This window comes from Cottoperca gobio, unplaced genomic scaffold, assembly GCF_900634415.1.
Source record: "Cottoperca gobio unplaced genomic scaffold, fCotGob3.1 fCotGob3_221arrow_ctg1, whole genome shotgun sequence".
Taxonomy (NCBI): domain Eukaryota; kingdom Metazoa; phylum Chordata; class Actinopteri; order Perciformes; family Bovichtidae; genus Cottoperca; species Cottoperca gobio.
This window is the reverse complement of record NW_021166854.1, coordinates 91,806-108,962: the sequence shown is the minus strand read 5'-3', so window position 1 is coordinate 108,962 and position 17,157 is coordinate 91,806. Positions and strand designations below refer to the sequence as shown.

General features: G+C 42.6%; 2 protein-coding genes across 3 annotated transcripts; one reads left to right on the top strand and one right to left on the bottom strand.

Annotated features, from left to right (window-relative positions):
• Window positions 1–596: 596 nt before the first annotated feature.
• On the bottom strand, window positions 597–3,422 carry LOC115004918 (interferon a3-like). The gene is made up of 5 exons (XM_029426658.1): window positions 3,306–3,422; window positions 2,843–2,917; window positions 1,504–1,656; window positions 827–904; window positions 597–725 (listed from the first exon to the last, which is right to left on the bottom strand). Exons 1-5 carry the CDS (start codon window positions 3,420–3,422, stop codon window positions 597–599), a joined length of 552 nt encoding a protein of 183 aa, XP_029282518.1.
• A 1,840-nt stretch (window positions 3,423–5,262) lies between these two features.
• Window positions 5,263–16,313, top strand: rdm1 (RAD52 motif containing 1). 2 transcript variants are annotated; one of them, XM_029426656.1, is made up of 8 exons: window positions 5,263–5,311; window positions 6,095–6,234; window positions 7,112–7,291; window positions 7,961–8,086; window positions 8,160–8,316; window positions 8,499–8,597; window positions 8,690–8,766; window positions 15,935–16,313. In XM_029426656.1, the coding sequence occupies exons 2-8, from the start codon at window positions 6,136–6,138 to the stop codon at window positions 15,986–15,988; spliced, it is 792 nt and encodes a 263-aa protein (XP_029282516.1). In that variant the 5' UTR covers window positions 5,263–5,311; window positions 6,095–6,135; the 3' UTR covers window positions 15,989–16,313. The 2 variants fall into 2 exon arrangements, with proteins under 2 accessions (XP_029282516.1, XP_029282517.1); XM_029426657.1 differs by having other exon boundaries at window positions 5,281–5,485.
• The last annotated feature ends 844 nt before the right edge of the window (window positions 16,314–17,157 follow it).

Here is a 17,157-nt window from a genome sequence, read left to right as displayed (position 1 = left end):
CAGTCTCTTCACATATATGAATATTTATTAATGATTATTATTATTAATGATAATATTATTAGCCCTTCGTATTATTCAGTACCTTGAAGTAGCTCTCAGTATCACAAAGGTTGGTGACCCCTGTGCGCTGCATTTCTGCCTGCTGTGACAGAAAGAGCTGGAAGTTCACCCCCCGTCCCCTGACCTGCACATCTCTGAATGAAGTTCTCTGGATACACACGAGTCTCTTCTAACATGTTGTGTGTGGATGTTTCTGCTGAACAGAGGTCAGTGAGTGAAGTCGTGTGATGATGTTCCACAGCAGACGTTTCTTTGTAGTGACACCACTTTATAAGTTGAGCTCTGTATAAAATGAGCCTGGTGGGACTTTAGCTCCACAAACTACAGACGTGAGGCTTTCAGAGGGAAGGTTTCCATAAGAGCTCATCAGATGACACCTCTTAAAGATTGACACTTCGAAGATGAGCTTCATGAAATATCTTTATTGTCAGTTATCAAAATATTTTCAAGTAAAAGCAGAATGTAAAATAAATACGTTTGTTCATAAATAGGTATATATAAATAATAAATAATAAATATTCTCACAGAGAGAACAGTCAGTGAGCAGCAGAGCGCCTCCTGCCGACTGCAGCAGGAGCTCTGATGGAGTTCACCAACATGTCCAGCAGCACCAGGTGGCGTTTAGTGTCCTTCCTGAGCAGCTCCCAGGACGCAGCGCTGCCCCCCTGTACAAATTCACAGTCAGTGTACTAATACTACTGTACACATACAGATACACAGTCAGTGTACTAATACTGCTGTGCACACAGTATTGCAGAGTACTCACCCTGCGCTGCACAGTACTCCTCTCCAGCCTCTTGTAATATTTCTCCAGCTGGCTGTTGGCCGTTCTGTTAGTCGACACCTGCAACAAAAACACGGTCAGATTTTGTGGAGAGACGCTTCAATATATATGATGTTTAAATCGTATTTGTGGAAGATATGAAAGGAGATGAAGCGGTGTCTGAAGGTAAACTTGATTTTAAAGTGAAAGCACTAAAAGGAGTTGAAGTATCAGTTGATCCAAAGTGTCTAAAGCAGTTGAAGTGTTAGTTGTTGAACTGTTAGTTGAAGGGTTAGTCGAAGTGGTAGTTGAAGTGTAAGTTGAAGTGTTAGTTGAAGTGTTAGTTGAAGTGTTAGTTGAAGTCTTACTCAAAGTGTTAGTTGAAGTGTTAGTTGTTGAACTGTTAGTTGAAGGGTTAGTCGAAGTGGTAGTTGAAGTGTAAGTTGAAGTGTTAGTTGAAGTGTTAGTTGAAGTCTTACTCAAAGTGTTAGTTGAAGTGTTAGTTGAAGTCTTACTCAAAGTGTTAGTTGAAGTGTTAGTTGTTGAACTGTTAGTTGAAGTGTTAGTTGTTGAAGTGTTCGTTGAAGTGTTAGTTGTTGAAGTGTTAGTTGAAGTGTTAGTTAAAGGACTTTAAGCATCAGTTAAAAAGCTGAAAGCAGTTGAAGTGTCTCTTTACTCACACAGCTATCGAGTTCATCTATCTGTCTGTCGATGATTGTGAGGAAATTCTCGGTCGTGTCGTTATCCCAGTTGGCGGCGGAGAGGTTGGCGTGTTCAAAGAGATTAGCGATTAATTTCAGGCTGTCTCTGATGAAAACAAGCTGAGACACCACCTGCAGAGACACACACAGGTGAGAATTGTAGCTCTCTGATTGGCCGACCGAGCTGATGTCATCAACATGTCCTGAAGTAAGTCGATGTAAACATGTGGATAATATTATCAATTATCTGAAGTGAACATCTGTAGTTAAAACATCTGAATAACTGAAAGAAGCTGAAGTGGTAGTTTAAAGAACAAGAGATGAAAGAAGCTAAAGTGTCAGTTTAAATCAGGGGTGGGACCTTTTTCCTATCAAGGGCCATTTTGTTTTTTACAACATCCTTCAAGGGCCGTGCTAATTATTGAACTCATAACCTCTGCACAGCCCATTCATTTCACCTTTCTTATATGCTAAATGCAAAAAAGCAACTTTTGTATCCTGTATCTTCTATCTTTTATCAGAAATCCTTTATTAGTCCCACAACGGGGAAATGTATCTTGTCACAGCAAAAGAACATATAAAGTAAAAAGGCAGTAAACAATAATTAAATAGAATAAAACATAATATAAGTACCAAGTGGTTGATATAAATAAAGTGAGTATTGCACAGCAGTGGTGGAACAGTCTGTTCTTGGTGTGGGGGTCTACCTCTCCATGTGTTTATGTTCCGCTCTGCAGAGAGCTGCTTGTTGGGACAAACTCCGCCGAAGAGCGTTAACTTTATCCAAACGCACTCGTCCTTTCAGCTCGTGCAGTTTGACATGTCTCGCGGTGTAATGACGCTCTAGATTATTTTGAATCACCGCAAGTACGTCCGCACAAACTAGACTCACTGGCCTTTAACTTCCACAGAGAAATAATCGTTCGTCCATTTCTCCTGGAAAGTGCGACATTCTGCATCCAGCTTTCTCTTCTTTACACTCGCCACGCTGCGTTCACTGATGTCAACGACCGTCTCGTTTAAAATTGAAGTTTGACATGACGTGACCACGTGATAACATGTTTCACTCGTGTTGTGTTCAGGGACCCTGACCTTGGCCAAAACAATCAGTCGCCCGTCTAGTTTTTTTGCTAGTGGATTTTTTTTTTGTGCATTTTACGAATGACCTCGAGGTCAAATGGTCTCGTGGGCCGTATACGGCCCGGAGGCCGGAGGTTCCCCACCCCTGGTTTAAATGAAAGATATGTAAGAAGTTGAAGTGGCAGTTTAATTTGAAACACTAAATTAAGTGGAAGTGTCGGAAAGACTGATTGTTTACCCCTTTGTTCCTTATGCGTCTGTAGAATCTGTTTGGAAAGGAAAGTGGATTCTCTTCTTCAGTCAGCTCTCCGCCCTGAAACATAAAGACGGATAACAGACGCCGCTTTATTTCACCACATCACACACTTTATTTATTCAGTTCAGCTCACAGATTTCTCTCCGTCACACATCATCTGTTTGAGATGTTTTTATTCTCTTTAATCATTCATTGCTCTGATTTTTATTCTGAAATTTCCTTCACTTGCTCATCTGACTTGATAAGCTTTTTAACTTTATTAACTTTATTAACTTTATTAACTTTATAACTTTATAAACTTTATTAACTTAATTAACTTAATTAACTTTATTCACTTATAACTTTATAACTTTATAACTTTATAACTTTGTTGTTCTTGCTATGGTTACATTTTATGAAATATATGAGTGTCTGTGTGTGTGTGTGTGTGTGTGTGTGTACTCACCATGCGATCGATGAGCGTCAAAGATTTGTTGCTCAGTTGACCGTAGTGTGAGAGCCAATCACAGCAGAGCGCAGAGGTCAGGGAGAGGACGAGAAGCCGGCCGGGCCAGAAGCTCATGATGAAGCTGTGATGAAGATGATGATGGTGGCTTCAGGGTCAGTGTGTGTTTCTCCAACATGCTGCTGATCTGAGACTTTTATCCAGAGCAGAGTGAAAGACAGAAATTCCCACTTTCCCTTTCCACACACACACACACACACACACACACACACACACACACACACACACACACACACACACACACACAGACACACACACACACACACCAAGTAAAAATACACTCACACACAAAGTATTATCATCAAAATGACTTTTTAATCTTTCTGCACATTTACGACTGAAAGTCAAAGTTAAGGTTTCAAACTGCAGCTTTCATAAATGTGCAGATTGAACAATACACACTGTTGTGCAGTAGAAGTATAAAATGGAAGTAAAACTTCAGAGTTGTAGTTATTTATACATGTTTTATGATTGTTTCTGCTGATATGTCAGTCAATCTTTAAAAGTTTATCTTAATCCTTAATTTTCAGATGATAACTGAAAAGTTTAAAGATAATTAGTAAAAACTGCAGAATCAGCCTTTGAAAATGAAAAACAGCATCAGATCATGAAACTTTATTATACTAAAGATTATAATGAGTATTATGTAATAATCATTTAATTTGAATTAATTACTCTATTTATTTAATTATTTAATATCATTCAATCACTTAATGTTTATTACATTTTAATTAAATTAATTTAAAGTATTTGGTGTCTGTTAATTTGGGAGTATTTTATTGTTTGATGTGGAAGTCCCTTCACTTTTCTTTTTTTTTACTTTCATTTTCCAAACCTTGCTGCCCCGGAAGACCTGTGGCACGGGAAGACGCTCTACAAAATAAAAGATGACACTTCTTGACTTCCCCAACAGAACAGTAGAGATCCACATTTTTACTGAACAGACGTGAAACTGAGTGTTTGTGTGTGATTTAAATGTTTACAGACACACAACAGAAAGATTGTAAACCACCAAGTCTGGTGTTAAACATCGTGTGCTTTCATTCTGAAGGCGTCATCTCATCCTTTTCTCCGGAAATGAGTTGCTGCCGACGTCAGCCTCGTTTTCACTTTCTATCCGTCGAGAAAACTGTTGATGCAACACTGTGACGTCATACCTGAACATATCATCTATGAGGTAATAACAACAATTTCAATATTTATATTTATATAGCAAATATATATTATAAATACTGCTCCAAATGCCTTCATATTGAAAACAAACACACTTGGTATTATTATTAAATATTAAACATGGTGTAAAAGTAATCATAAGAATATCATTACACACTAACAGGATTAATATTACATACATACAGAACATTTTACATTAATGCAACGTAACAAAAGGATTTTATCTGAATTTAAAGAATATATTTATTTTACAAAGCAATACAACTTTCACATGGTATTTTTATAATAAGGTTATTCATCCCAATTCTATTCTTTTAATAATTACTTTCATTTAAATTAATATTCATGTTTCTCTGCACCATTGTGTTGAGTACATGTCTACAATGTTTTCTATATTTAAAACCTTTTTTTAATAAAGATTTTAAAAATATAAAATTAAAATATATGACGTCAGATCAAATTAAACTGTATTGATCGTCAAAACATTAACAAGTTGATGAAGTGAAAACCAGAGCAGGAATAAACTAATAATCTTTATGATGTTATAACAACTCTTCACTTTAATAGTTTCATCAGAAGCTCTTCAAACACAATCTGAATTAAAAAGACTGTTAAAGACTATTAAATATAGAAACTAAGTGAATAATGAGCCGTGATTGGCCCGATGGAGATGCCGTCACTTCCGTCTGCTTCGTCATTGGTTCCCATAGCAGATCCCGCCCCTCACTGGAAGCGCGGTAAACTGTGTTTATTTCATGGAGACGGAAGCGTCGGTGAGTAAAATCTTCTTTACCGGAGCAGCAGCGGCCGGTTACCGGTTACCGGAGCAGCAGCGGCCGGTTACCGGTTACCGGAGCAGCAGCGGCCGGTTACCGGAGCAGCAGCGGCCGGTTACCGGTTACCGGAGCAGCAGCGGCCGGTTACCGGTTACCGGAGACACGTTCTGTGTGAGGAGCGATATTTTCTTTCTTAACTTTAGTTTATTGTTTCTGTACACAAGATCAAATCATCTGATCCTGTGTACCCATGAATGTCTTATTTTATATATACAATACACCGGGAGTGTTTCTGTAAACTGACGGGATCACGGTATAGCAGAGATGTCTCCATTAAAGCCATTAATGCAGAATGTAATTATATCAATATTAATAAATAATTAAATCTGGAGCTCTGGATCAGAATTGAACTTTTTACTATTTTCAGCTTTTTGTTTGGGACAAACACCTGCTGTTTCCATGGTTTCCTGCACAAAGTATATTATATATCAGTCACACATTTAGTATTACAGCAGATCTCCATAAATATTAATCCTTTACCACAATATGTTTCAGCTGTACTTAGATAAAACAGTGGTATCATGTAAACAAACATTTAAAGGGTTACATTGTGAAAGTGAATATGTGTAGTTCTGATCAGGACTGAAGTTGAAACATTTAAAATAATATTAATATTTAATATGTTGTCTGCAGTTTATGGACGTGGACATTCTTGTCCTTTTTTAAGAGTGAGACACAGTTAATAAGTCAATGTTCATATATTGTAATCTGTAATGTCAGACTTTGATAGGGCAGTTTGGTGCAGGCTCTTCTGTCTCGTGATGGAGGTCGACATCCTGGAGTTTAAAGTTCCTGTGGAGAACAACAAGACTGTGTTTGTGTGGGACGTCCCGCCGTCTCACAGCGAGGCTCAGATCTACGTGAGTCCCCCTGCAGCTCAAACATCAGACACTGAAGTGTGTCATTGTGGCCAAACACAAACATGTTCTTCATGCTCTGCTCAGACTTTGAGACTTTAGATCAGGGAGAACCTTTTTCCTATCAAGGGCCATTGTATTTTTTACAACATCCTTCTTGGGCCGTACTAATTCTTGAACTCATACCCTCTGCACATCGTCTTTAAGCTTAAATCCTTTATTAGTCCCACAACGGGAACATCTTCCACCTCTCCATCTGTCCACGTGTGTTCGGCTCTGCAGAGCTGCTTGTTGGGCCGAACTCCACCGAAGACGTTACCCAAACACTCGTCCTCTCAGCGCGTGCAGTTCGGCATGTCTCGTGCAGTAATGACGCACAAACTAGACACACTGCTTTTACTTCCACAAAGAAATAATCGTTTGAGCGTTCATCCACCTTTCTCTTGTTCACACTCGCCACGCCACGTTCCCTGATGTTAACGACCGTCCCGTTTAATATTGAAGTTTGACGTGACCACGTGATGACACGTTCCGCTCGTGTTGTGTTCAAGGACCCTGACCGTGGCCAGGAAAAACAGGCAGACGATTTGTTCTATTGCCGACTAGATTATTTTGTGTTTTTTGCGTGCGTTTATGAATTACCTCGAGGGCCGGAGGTTCCCCACCCCTGCTTTAAGCTATTTATACCAGAGGAGAGGAAACATGAGAACATGAGAGTGTGTGTGTGTGTGTGTGTAGATGTAAACTCTCCACAGCTACATTACATAACGCCTCATGTACATATTAAACACTTGTAATATAAACTTGTGTTGATGTGAGTCATGAAGTGGGGAAGCTTCATGATATCTGTGAGTTACATATTTGGGCGTATTCCCCGCAGGCTGGGCTGCACGACGTCTTCTCGTCCTTCGGTCCTCTCTACCTGCTGAAGGTTTGTCCTAACGCCCCTCTCCACCCACCCGGCTTCTACGCCCTCGTCAAGTTCTACTCTGCAGCTCAGGCCTCAGAGGCTCAGCGGCAGACAGATGGACGCCCGCTGCTGCACAGCGCCGCTCTCAAGGTGCGTCACAGGAAGTGTCCGATCGTCGGTCCATCGTGATTATTAAGTGCTGAGACCGTAGTAGACTCAAGATATCCCACAATGCATCGGGAAGTAAGGCGATGGTCACTAACCGAGCACGATATCCCATCATGCAATGTGCTGGAGGAGACGGACGAGGAGAGACAAATCTATAAAAATAATTAATAATCTGTTTAATGTGAGAACTTTGTTTTTATCTCGTTGTACTTTTTGTATAATGACAATAAAAGGCTTTAACTTTAACTTTATAGTCTCACCTTTCACAATAAAAGCCCTAAAAATGAGCTGCATCACAGCTCACCAGAGGGGACTCAACCAAATATCTCACAATGCTTTCATCTCAACGTGTTTGTCCTGGACGCAGAAGGTTCTCACGACAGCAGTGACAAAACTAAACAAGCCAAGAGAGTTTTTCACAATAAAGTTGATTTTCTGCAATTTATCAGACGCGCTGCGGTCTTACGTTCAGATTTAGCATATAAACAGATTTATTAACGTACAAACATGCAGTTAAAATGCTCTCCTACAAAATAAAACTCATCAAAAGTCTGAGTTTGTCTCCTCACAGTGCAGTTCTAATTCAGTTAGATGCAGAACAAACCTTTAAATTAAACATTTAGGATTGTGTGTGTGTGTGTGTGTGTTCAGGTGAGGCTGAGCTCCAAACAGTCCAAACAGTTCCTGTCTGGCTGCAGGCCTCTGAGCCACGCCCGCTGCGTGGATCTGGCCAATCACTGTCTGGGATTCAATGGCTGGACCTCTGACATCATCACAGTGAGTCCAACACACACACCTGTACATACAGGTGAGTTAGTGAGACAGCAGGTGACTTCTTGTCTGTCCTCAGATTAAGGAGCTCACCAACGAAGAAGAAGAAGGTGAGGAGGACGGTGGAGGCACGCGGAGGAGGCTGAGGTTTGGCTGCCTGCTGCAGCTCTGCTTCCCCCGACACACACGGAGCACCAGAGCAGCAGCAGTGATGGAGGACAGCTTCACTTGCACAGGTAAGGACAGAGCGGTGAGGACAGACAGCTTCACCTGTACAGGTGAGGACAGAGAGCTTCACCTGTACAGGTGAGGACAGACAGCTTCACGTGCTGAGAAGTTTGACTGACATTTTAAAAATGACATTAAATGAATTGAATTGGTATAAATGAAGTGATTTAAAGAGCTGGTTCCTCTGCAGGTCCAGAGGTTATGCTGCAAAAGCGTGTTCAGCTGCAGCGGGCTGTGAGAGAGCGAGCTCTGGTCCAGGCCTTCAGTGCAGTCCTGCTCATCCTGCTCGGTACAAAGACACAACTGCTGCTGGTCATGTGCACACCTGCTGCTGGTCACGTGCACACCTGCTGATGCTTCATGTTATCACTGTGTCTGCAGGTGATGGGAAAGTGATGGTGGAGGTGAAACAGAGCTCAGATCAACTCCTCCCTGAGCACACTGAAGGCCTCCTGCAGGTAAACTCACCTGTTCCTCCGTCACGCTGTCTGTAACCTTCTTTGTGAATGAACTCAAAGAGCTGCAGTTTGGTGTCGAGCTGGAAACATCTTAATGTGCAGGCTCCAGAAAAAAGTCATAGAAATAAGAGTAAAGAAATCATAAAAAGTCATAACAAATCGTTAAAAAGTAATTAAAACAGTAATTAAAAAAATCATTAAATGGTTATTTTAAAAAGTGATAAAAAGTCATAGAAAAATTACTAAAAATTAGATAAATCATTAAACATTTTATTAAAGTAATAAAGAAATAACATTTTAATAAAGAAAAATGTGTTTAAAAAGTAATTTTAAATAAATAATCAAAACGACTTGAAACAGAGGGAAAGAGAAGGAGAGACCCTTCCCGGAGGAAGCCGGTGCCCCCGTCAGTTGGATCTGGTGGGGCTTACCACTACGCACAGTCTTGGCTCTGGAACCGTACTCCTGGATAGGGGTTGGACTCTATTCTTCTCCGGAGTTGCCCAAGATGTGAGGCGTCGGGCGGGTGTGGGTTTACTCACAAACAGCAGTTTGGAGTATTCGGCCTTCTTGGAGACCCTGAATGGAGCCCTGCAGGGGGCTCCAGTAGGGGACTCCGTAGTCTTGCTGGGAGACTTCAACGCGCACGTTGGAAACGATGGAGACACCTGGAGAGGCGTGATTGGGAGGAACCCTGATCTAAACCTGAACAGTCGTTTGTTGTTGGACTTCTGTGCCAGTCATGGCATAACAGGCCATAACAAACACGTGTTCGAACATAAGGATGCTCATAAGTGCACGTGGTACCAGAGCACCCTAGGCCAAAGGTCAATGATCGATTTTGTGATCGTATCATCTGATCTGAGGCCACATGTTTTGGACACTAGGGTGAAGAGAGGGGCGGAGTTGGATCAAGGGGTGGGGGAAGACTCTGGACAGACCTGGTAAGCCCAAACGGGTGAACTGCTTTTCAGACATCCCTGTGGAGGTTGGGGGCATTGAACCTGAGTGGGCGGTGTTCAAAACCTATTGCCTGCGATGAGGAGCTGTGGTCTCAAGGTCTTAGGTGCCTCAAGGGGCGGTAACCCTCGAGCACCGTGGTGGACCCTGGTGGTCAGGGAAGCCGTCCGACTGAAGAAGGAGTCCTTCCGGGTTATGTTATCCGGGAGGACTCCGGAAACAGTTGCAGGGTACCGACGGACTCGAAGGGCAGCAGCCTCTGCCGAGGCAAAGCAGAGTGTGTGGGAGAAGTTCGGAGAAGCTATGGAGAAGGACTTTCGGTCGGCACCAAGGTGCTTCTGGAAAACCGTCCAGCACCTCAGGAGGGGGAAGCGGGGAACCATCCAAGCTGTGTACAGCAAGGGTGGGACCCTGCTGACTTCGACTGAGAAGGTTATCGGGCGGTGGAAGGAGCACTTGCGGGAAAACTTTGCGGGACCATCGTCAATTTCCCTGATGGAGGTCACTGAGGTAGTTAAACAACTCCACAGTAGCAAAGTCGAAGGGGTTGGTGAGATCCATCCAGAAATGCTGAAGGCTTTGGGTGTTGAGGGGCTGTCTTGGTTGACACGCCTCGTGAACATTGCGTGACAGTCTGGGACAGTGCCTAGGGGGTGGCAGAACGGGGTGGTGGTTCCCCTATTCAAAAAGGGGGACCAGAGTGTGCCATTTATAGGGGTACCACACTTTTCAGCCTACCTGGTAAAGTCTACTCCAAGTACTGTAAAGGAGGGTTCGGCCGATAGTCGAACCTCTGATTGAGGAGGAGCAACCCCCAATATCACAAATTATACATTTGTCTCAGTGTGCTTTACAGACTGTACAGGATACGACACCCTCTGTCCTCAGACCCTCTGTCCTTAGACCCTCTGTCCTTAGACCCTCACATCGCACAAGGAAAAACTTCCTAAAAGAAACCCCATAATTAAAGGGGGAAAAATGGAAGAAACCTTAGGGAGAGACTGAGGAGAGATCCCTCTCCCAGGACGGACAGACGTGCAATAGATGTCGTGTGTACAGGATAAACAACATAGTACAAATACAACATTTGACAGAAATTATGTTGTGTTGAAAAAAGAGAAAGTATGGATGAATCCAGGAAAATGTCAAAAAGGCTTCCCGGTGTCCAGCAGGACCAGGGCAGCAGGCGCAGCCACGATTCCTGATCCTGACGTAAACTTTATCAGTGGCAACCTGCCACATGAGACACAGAAACTCTGGGGATGATGCCCCGGATGGTGAGTTAGTAATATACATTTACATAAATGCATACAGATAAAGAGGGAGAAGAAGAGAGGGAGGGGAGGAGAGAGGACGAGAAGGAAGAGAGCAGGGAGGTGTCCCCCGGCAGTCTAAGCCTATCGCAGCATAACTAGGGGCTGATCCAGGGCAAACCTGAGCCAGCCCTAACTATAAGCTTTATCAAAAAGGAAAGTCTTTAGCCTGCTCTTAAATGTGGAGAGGGTGTCTGCCTCCCGAACACAAACTGGAAGCTGGTTCCACTGGAGAAGAGCTTGATAGCTGAAGGCTCTGGCTCCCATTGTACTCTTAGAGACTCTAGGAACTACAAGTAACCCTACAGTCTGGAAGCACAATGCTCTAGTTCAGTGTTACTCATTGCGCGGCTCACCAAGCTTTAATTGGTGGCTCGCATGGCAGTGGGCTAAATAAAGGGTGATAGATATGAGCAGGGCTATTACATATAACCTATTAAAACACTGAAAGTGTCTGCTCTATTAGCCTACAAATAATTGATATTAACAAGATATTTAAACTTGCTCGGCCGGAACACTGACTCACTGCGGAGTTGCCAGTTTTGGCGGTCTGTCAGCACTACAATGGCGAATGTACTCTTGAACAGGTAGATACGTGGTGGGCTAGTGTAGAAAAAAATAAACGTAAGCTCATTAAAACTCGTTTCACCATTACATGCTAGTTAGCGTGTGTTTCTACAGACGTAAAATGGATCGATTTCTTATTAAAGAGTTGCACACCAGGTGGACAGAAACAAAGCGTGACACACGAGGAACATTAAGATTTGTCTTTGGAGCATCAAACCACAGAGTCGAGAGGAAGATGCTGGACAACAGCTGCTCCCGTTAAAAAAGAAAGGTACGAGCCGTACAAGACGAGTAAAGGAAAATTCAAGACAAGTGGACAGAGGAGTTTGTATTTGTCCTCCACGAGTCGAACCCTTTGTTCTTAATATGCAAACAAACCCGCTCTGGTTTCAAGCGAAGTCATTTGGAGCCGCATTTCTAAACGACGCATCCAAAATTCAACGAAACTTACGCACCTGGAAGTGAAATTAGTAAAAGATAAAAATAGAGCAGCTTTCTTCTGTTTCTGGACAACAAAGACTCAAACACAGGACAACTAATACAGCTGAACGATTCACTGAGGCATCTTTTGAGATCGCATGGATTTTGGCTCGGGCAAATAAACTTCTCAGACTCAAAGATTGTGAAACTGCTTTTTGGCTTCAGCAGAAATATTGTTTGCAGAGTTTGACAACATCATCCCAGTATTAAGGTAATCCTGCTTTTAATGAATGTATTGGCTGCATTGCATATTGTATGTTCTGGATGGGATGACAGATTAATAAGCAGACATGCTTTTCATACTTTGCGGTAAAAGTAGCTCTCCTATTGACTTTGTCCTATCAGTGTGGCTCTCACGTAAAAAATAGTGAAGACCACTGCTCTAGTTGGTTTATAAGGTACTATGAGATCTTTAAGATATGCTGGAGCCTGACCATTAATTGATTTGTAAGTCAGGAGAAGGATTTTGAATTATATTCTGTATTTTACCGGGAGCCAGTGCAGAGCAGCTAATACAGGAGTAATATGACCCGTTTCCTTGTTCTTGTCAATACACGTGCCGCTGCATTTTGGATCAACTGAAGAGTCTTAAGAGACTTTTTGGGACAACCTGATAACAATGAGTTGCAGTAATCCAGCCTTGAAGTAACAAATGCATGGACTAGTTTTTCTGCATCATTTTGAGACAGGATGTTTCTTATGTTTGCAATGTTACGTAGATGAAAGAAGGCAGTCCTTGAGATTTGTTTTATGTGGGAGTTAAAAGACAGATCTTGATCAAAGATGACGCCAAGATTCCTTACAGTGGTGCTGGAGGCCAAGTTAATGCCATCCAGAGCTTCTATGTCATTAGAAAATGCGTTTCGGAGGCGTTTAGGGCCAAGTATAATAACTTCAGTTTTGTCTGTTTAACATCAAAAAGTTGCAGAACATCAGAGTTTTTATGTCCTTAAGGCTTGAAGTTTAGCCAATTGATTGGTTTCGTCTGGTTTAATTGATAGATATAATTGGGTATCATCCGCATAACAATGAAAGTTTATAGAGTGGTTCCTTATAATATTGCCCAAAGGAAGCATATATAAGGTGAATAGAATCGGTCCAAGTACAGAACCCTGCGGAACTCCAAGACTGACTTTGGCTGTCATGGAGGATTTATCGTTAACACGTACAAATTGAGATCGCTCAGTGTTATTCGCAGTCAGGCTGCAGCGCTATCAACAAGATGATTAATGTGGGAGGGGCTAAAGTTAACATTGGAGTCCTCCATTATATTGATATTGAGTCCTGGTATTGAATTAAGTGCTGATGGAATCACTTCCTTAAATTTAGTCACAGCACTTTCAGATAAACATCGAGCGTAGGATGTTCTGCCTGCTGGCTTGTAGTCCAGTAACAGGACTTCAGAAGTTATTAAAATGTTCTGATAAAAGAGGATTATGTGGACACACTAATAAACTTTCAGTTTCAACACCATATCCCAGAACAAGGTCCAGAGTGTGGTTTAAACAGTGAGTTGTTCATGTACACTCTGACTGAACCCAGTGAATCTAATATTGAGATAAATGCATTATTAAGGCTCACTATCAACATCCACATGAATATTAAAGTCACCTACAATAATCACTTTATCTGTTTTAAGGACTAAACTTGATAAAAGTTCTGAGAGTTCAGATAGAACTTTAGAATACGGACCAGGAGGGCGGTACACAGTAACTAATAAAACTGGCTTTATTGTTTCCATTAATATGACCAGGTGGAGTGGATTCATTTAGACATATTCTTCATGTCTCAGGTTTCAGTGAGACAAAATAAATCAATCTTATTATCTGATATTAATAATGCGAAATATCACCACATCACACCCATTCTCCACTCCCTCCACTGGCTTCCTGTCTCATTCAGGATCGAATACAACATCTCCCTCCTCACCCATCAGTGCATACATGGAAATGCTCCTCCGTACCTCAAGGAACTCCTCCCCCAACAAATCTCCACACTCAACCTCTGCTCCTCTAAAGAAACTTTGCTCCACCCCCCCAGGACCAAGCTCTGCAGCATGGGCGATCGGGCCTTCTGTTCAGCCGCTCCTCACCTGTGGAATTCCCTCCCAGAACACCTGAGGGCTCCACAGGCCACCGACTCCTTCAAGAAGATCCTAAAAACCTTTCTTTTCAAAAAAAGCCTTTCCGTAAAATCTTATGTCTGTTGTTGTTGTCCTGCATTTTAGCGCCTTGAGATTGCTTTTAGCTTTGAAAGGCGCTTTACAAATACAATTTATTATTATTATTATTATTATTATTATTATTATTATTATTATTATTATTATTATTATTATTATATTAAATCATTTACCAATCCAGCTTTCGTTGATAAAGATCTGATGTTTAAGAGCCCACATTTAATGTTTCGATTTAGTTGCACTTTTGCAGCGGTGGTTTTTATTTTAATGATGTTTTCATGTATAACTCCTCTTCTGTTAACCATAGACTTGATTAGTTTCAGTGGTCGTGGGGCAGACACAGTCACTATGAGGATTTGAGTGGGTGACTGCCCGGAAAGAAGCACAGAGAAGTGTGTAAGACTGCAACTCTGTCTCCTGGTCTCAACTCCAGGTTGTCATGGATTAGGTCCACTAATAAACTTTGTAATATTATTGGATATGAGATCTGCTCCAGCCAAAGTAGGATGGATGCTGTCACTCCTAATCAACAATGCGGATTCCGTCCTGGTCGTGGAACAACGGACCAACTCTTCACTCTCACAAGGATCCTGGAGGGGGCCTGGGAGTACGCCCATCCGGTCTACATGTGTTTTGTGGATCTGGAGAAGGCGTATGAACGGGTCCCCCGGGTGATACTGTGGGAGGTGCTGCGGGAGTATGGAGTGAGGGGGTCACTTCTTAGGGCCATCCAATCCCTGTATGCCCAAAGCGAGAGTTGTGTCCGGATACTCGGCAGTATGTGATGGCACCATCGGTCTATGACCTTCAGCAGTCACTGGATCGGTTCGCGATGAGGATCAGCACCTCTAAATCTGAGGCCATGGCTCTCAGCAGGAAACCGGTGGATTGCCTACTCCGGGTAGGGAATGAGCCATTACCCCAAGTGAAGGAGTTCAAGTACCTCGGGGTCTTCTTCGTGAGTGAGGGCACGATGGAGCGAGAGATTGGCCGGAGAATCGGAGCAGGTATTGCAGTCGCTTTACCGCACTGTTGTGACAAAGCTCTCAATATACCGGTCGATATTCGTTCCTACCCTCACCTATGGTCATGAAGGCTGGGTCATGACCGAAAGAACGAGATTGCGGGTACAAGCGGCCGAAATGGGTTTTCTCAGACGGGTGGCGTCTCCCTTAGAGATAGGGTGAGAAGCTCAGCCATCCGTGAGAGACTCGGAGTAGAGCCGCTGCTCCTTTACGTTGAAAGGAGCCAGTTGAGGTGGTTCATCTAGTGAGGAGCCACCTGGGCGCCTCCCTAGGGAGGTGTTCCAGGCACGTCCAGCTGGGAGGAGACCCCGGGGAAGACCCAGGACTCGGTGGAGAGATTATATCTCCTCACTGGGAACGTCTCGGGATCCCCCAGTCGGAGCTGGAGGATGTGCCCCGGTGAAGGAAAGTTTGGGGTTCCTTACTGGAGCTGCTGCCCCCGCGACCCGACCCCAGATTAGCAGTAGACTATGGATGGACGGATAATGAAAAGTCATTAAAAAATTATTAAAGTTATGAAAAGTCATTAAAAAAATAATTTAAAAGTTATAAAGTACAAGTTGATATTCATGTATGGCTGTGTTTCCCTCACAGTGTAGCAGATATAAGTTGATGAAGTGTCACTAATGATCTCTGTCTCTCAGGTGAACCAGTTATCCTGCAGAGAGTTTGCTGCTGATGAAGAGGGGGGGATCTGACTGTATCGTGGTCATTACAAACCTCATACTTTTACTTTTAGTACATACTGCAGCTTACAAAGTGCGTACTGTTAAATGCAGTGTGCTCATGGCGCCTTGACCCTCTCTCTCGTATGTCTGCTGTGCAAAGGATTGTGGGTCAGGATAAGGACATAATGCTGGATGCAGACTGGATGCAGTACATCCTGGTATTTCTGGCAGACTGCATTTGACATACTGTATACTGGGAGTTGTTGAGATCGACACCCAGAGGACTGAGGGTGAACAGTGATGCATTATGGGAATTACTGTTTTATTTATTCAATAAATATGTTGTATTACTGTTGTTTCTGCTTCCTTACTGAATGAAGATCAAACTGCTCTGGTTGGTTGTGGTGATAGAAACAGAGCGAGTGATGCTGCAGCAGGTAACTGCAGGTTGTGAACCTGCAGCAGCACGACACAACAATCACTGACTACACACAACAATCACTGACTACACACAACAATCACTGACTACACAACAATCACTGACGACACACAACAATCACTGACGACACACAACAATCACTGACTACACAACAATCACTGACGACACACAACAATCACTGACGACACACAACAATCACTGACTACACAACAATCACTGACGACACACAACAATCGCTGACTACACAACAATCACTGACGACACACAACAATCACTGACGACACACAACAATCACTGACTACACAACAATCACTGACTACACAACAATCACTGACGACACACAACAATCACTGACTACACAACAATCAGTCAGTCAGTGATTACAGGAGACATTAAACCTGTCTCTACCTCTCTGCAGCACCTGAATAAGCACACGTTTTAACATTTAAACACAACATTGACACCTCTGCTGCTCGTTTTTACCTCCTTCAGTGTGTGTCATTAGAGAAACACTGCTGACAGTTGTGTTTATGATTTACAGACGCTCCTCTTTTTATTTTATTTATGTAAATGTGAATATTCTGTGTGTGTCCCCTGTGGAGTGTTTTTATTGAACCCTATAAATGTTGATCATTTACCAAATCATTCATCTTTAGATGGAGTTCTGTCTGTTCCAGATTTCACATCATTTTGTCGGAGTTGATCATCAAGCTTTCCAACAGTCACGATCGATACTGACGAACTAAAGTAAAATAAGAGC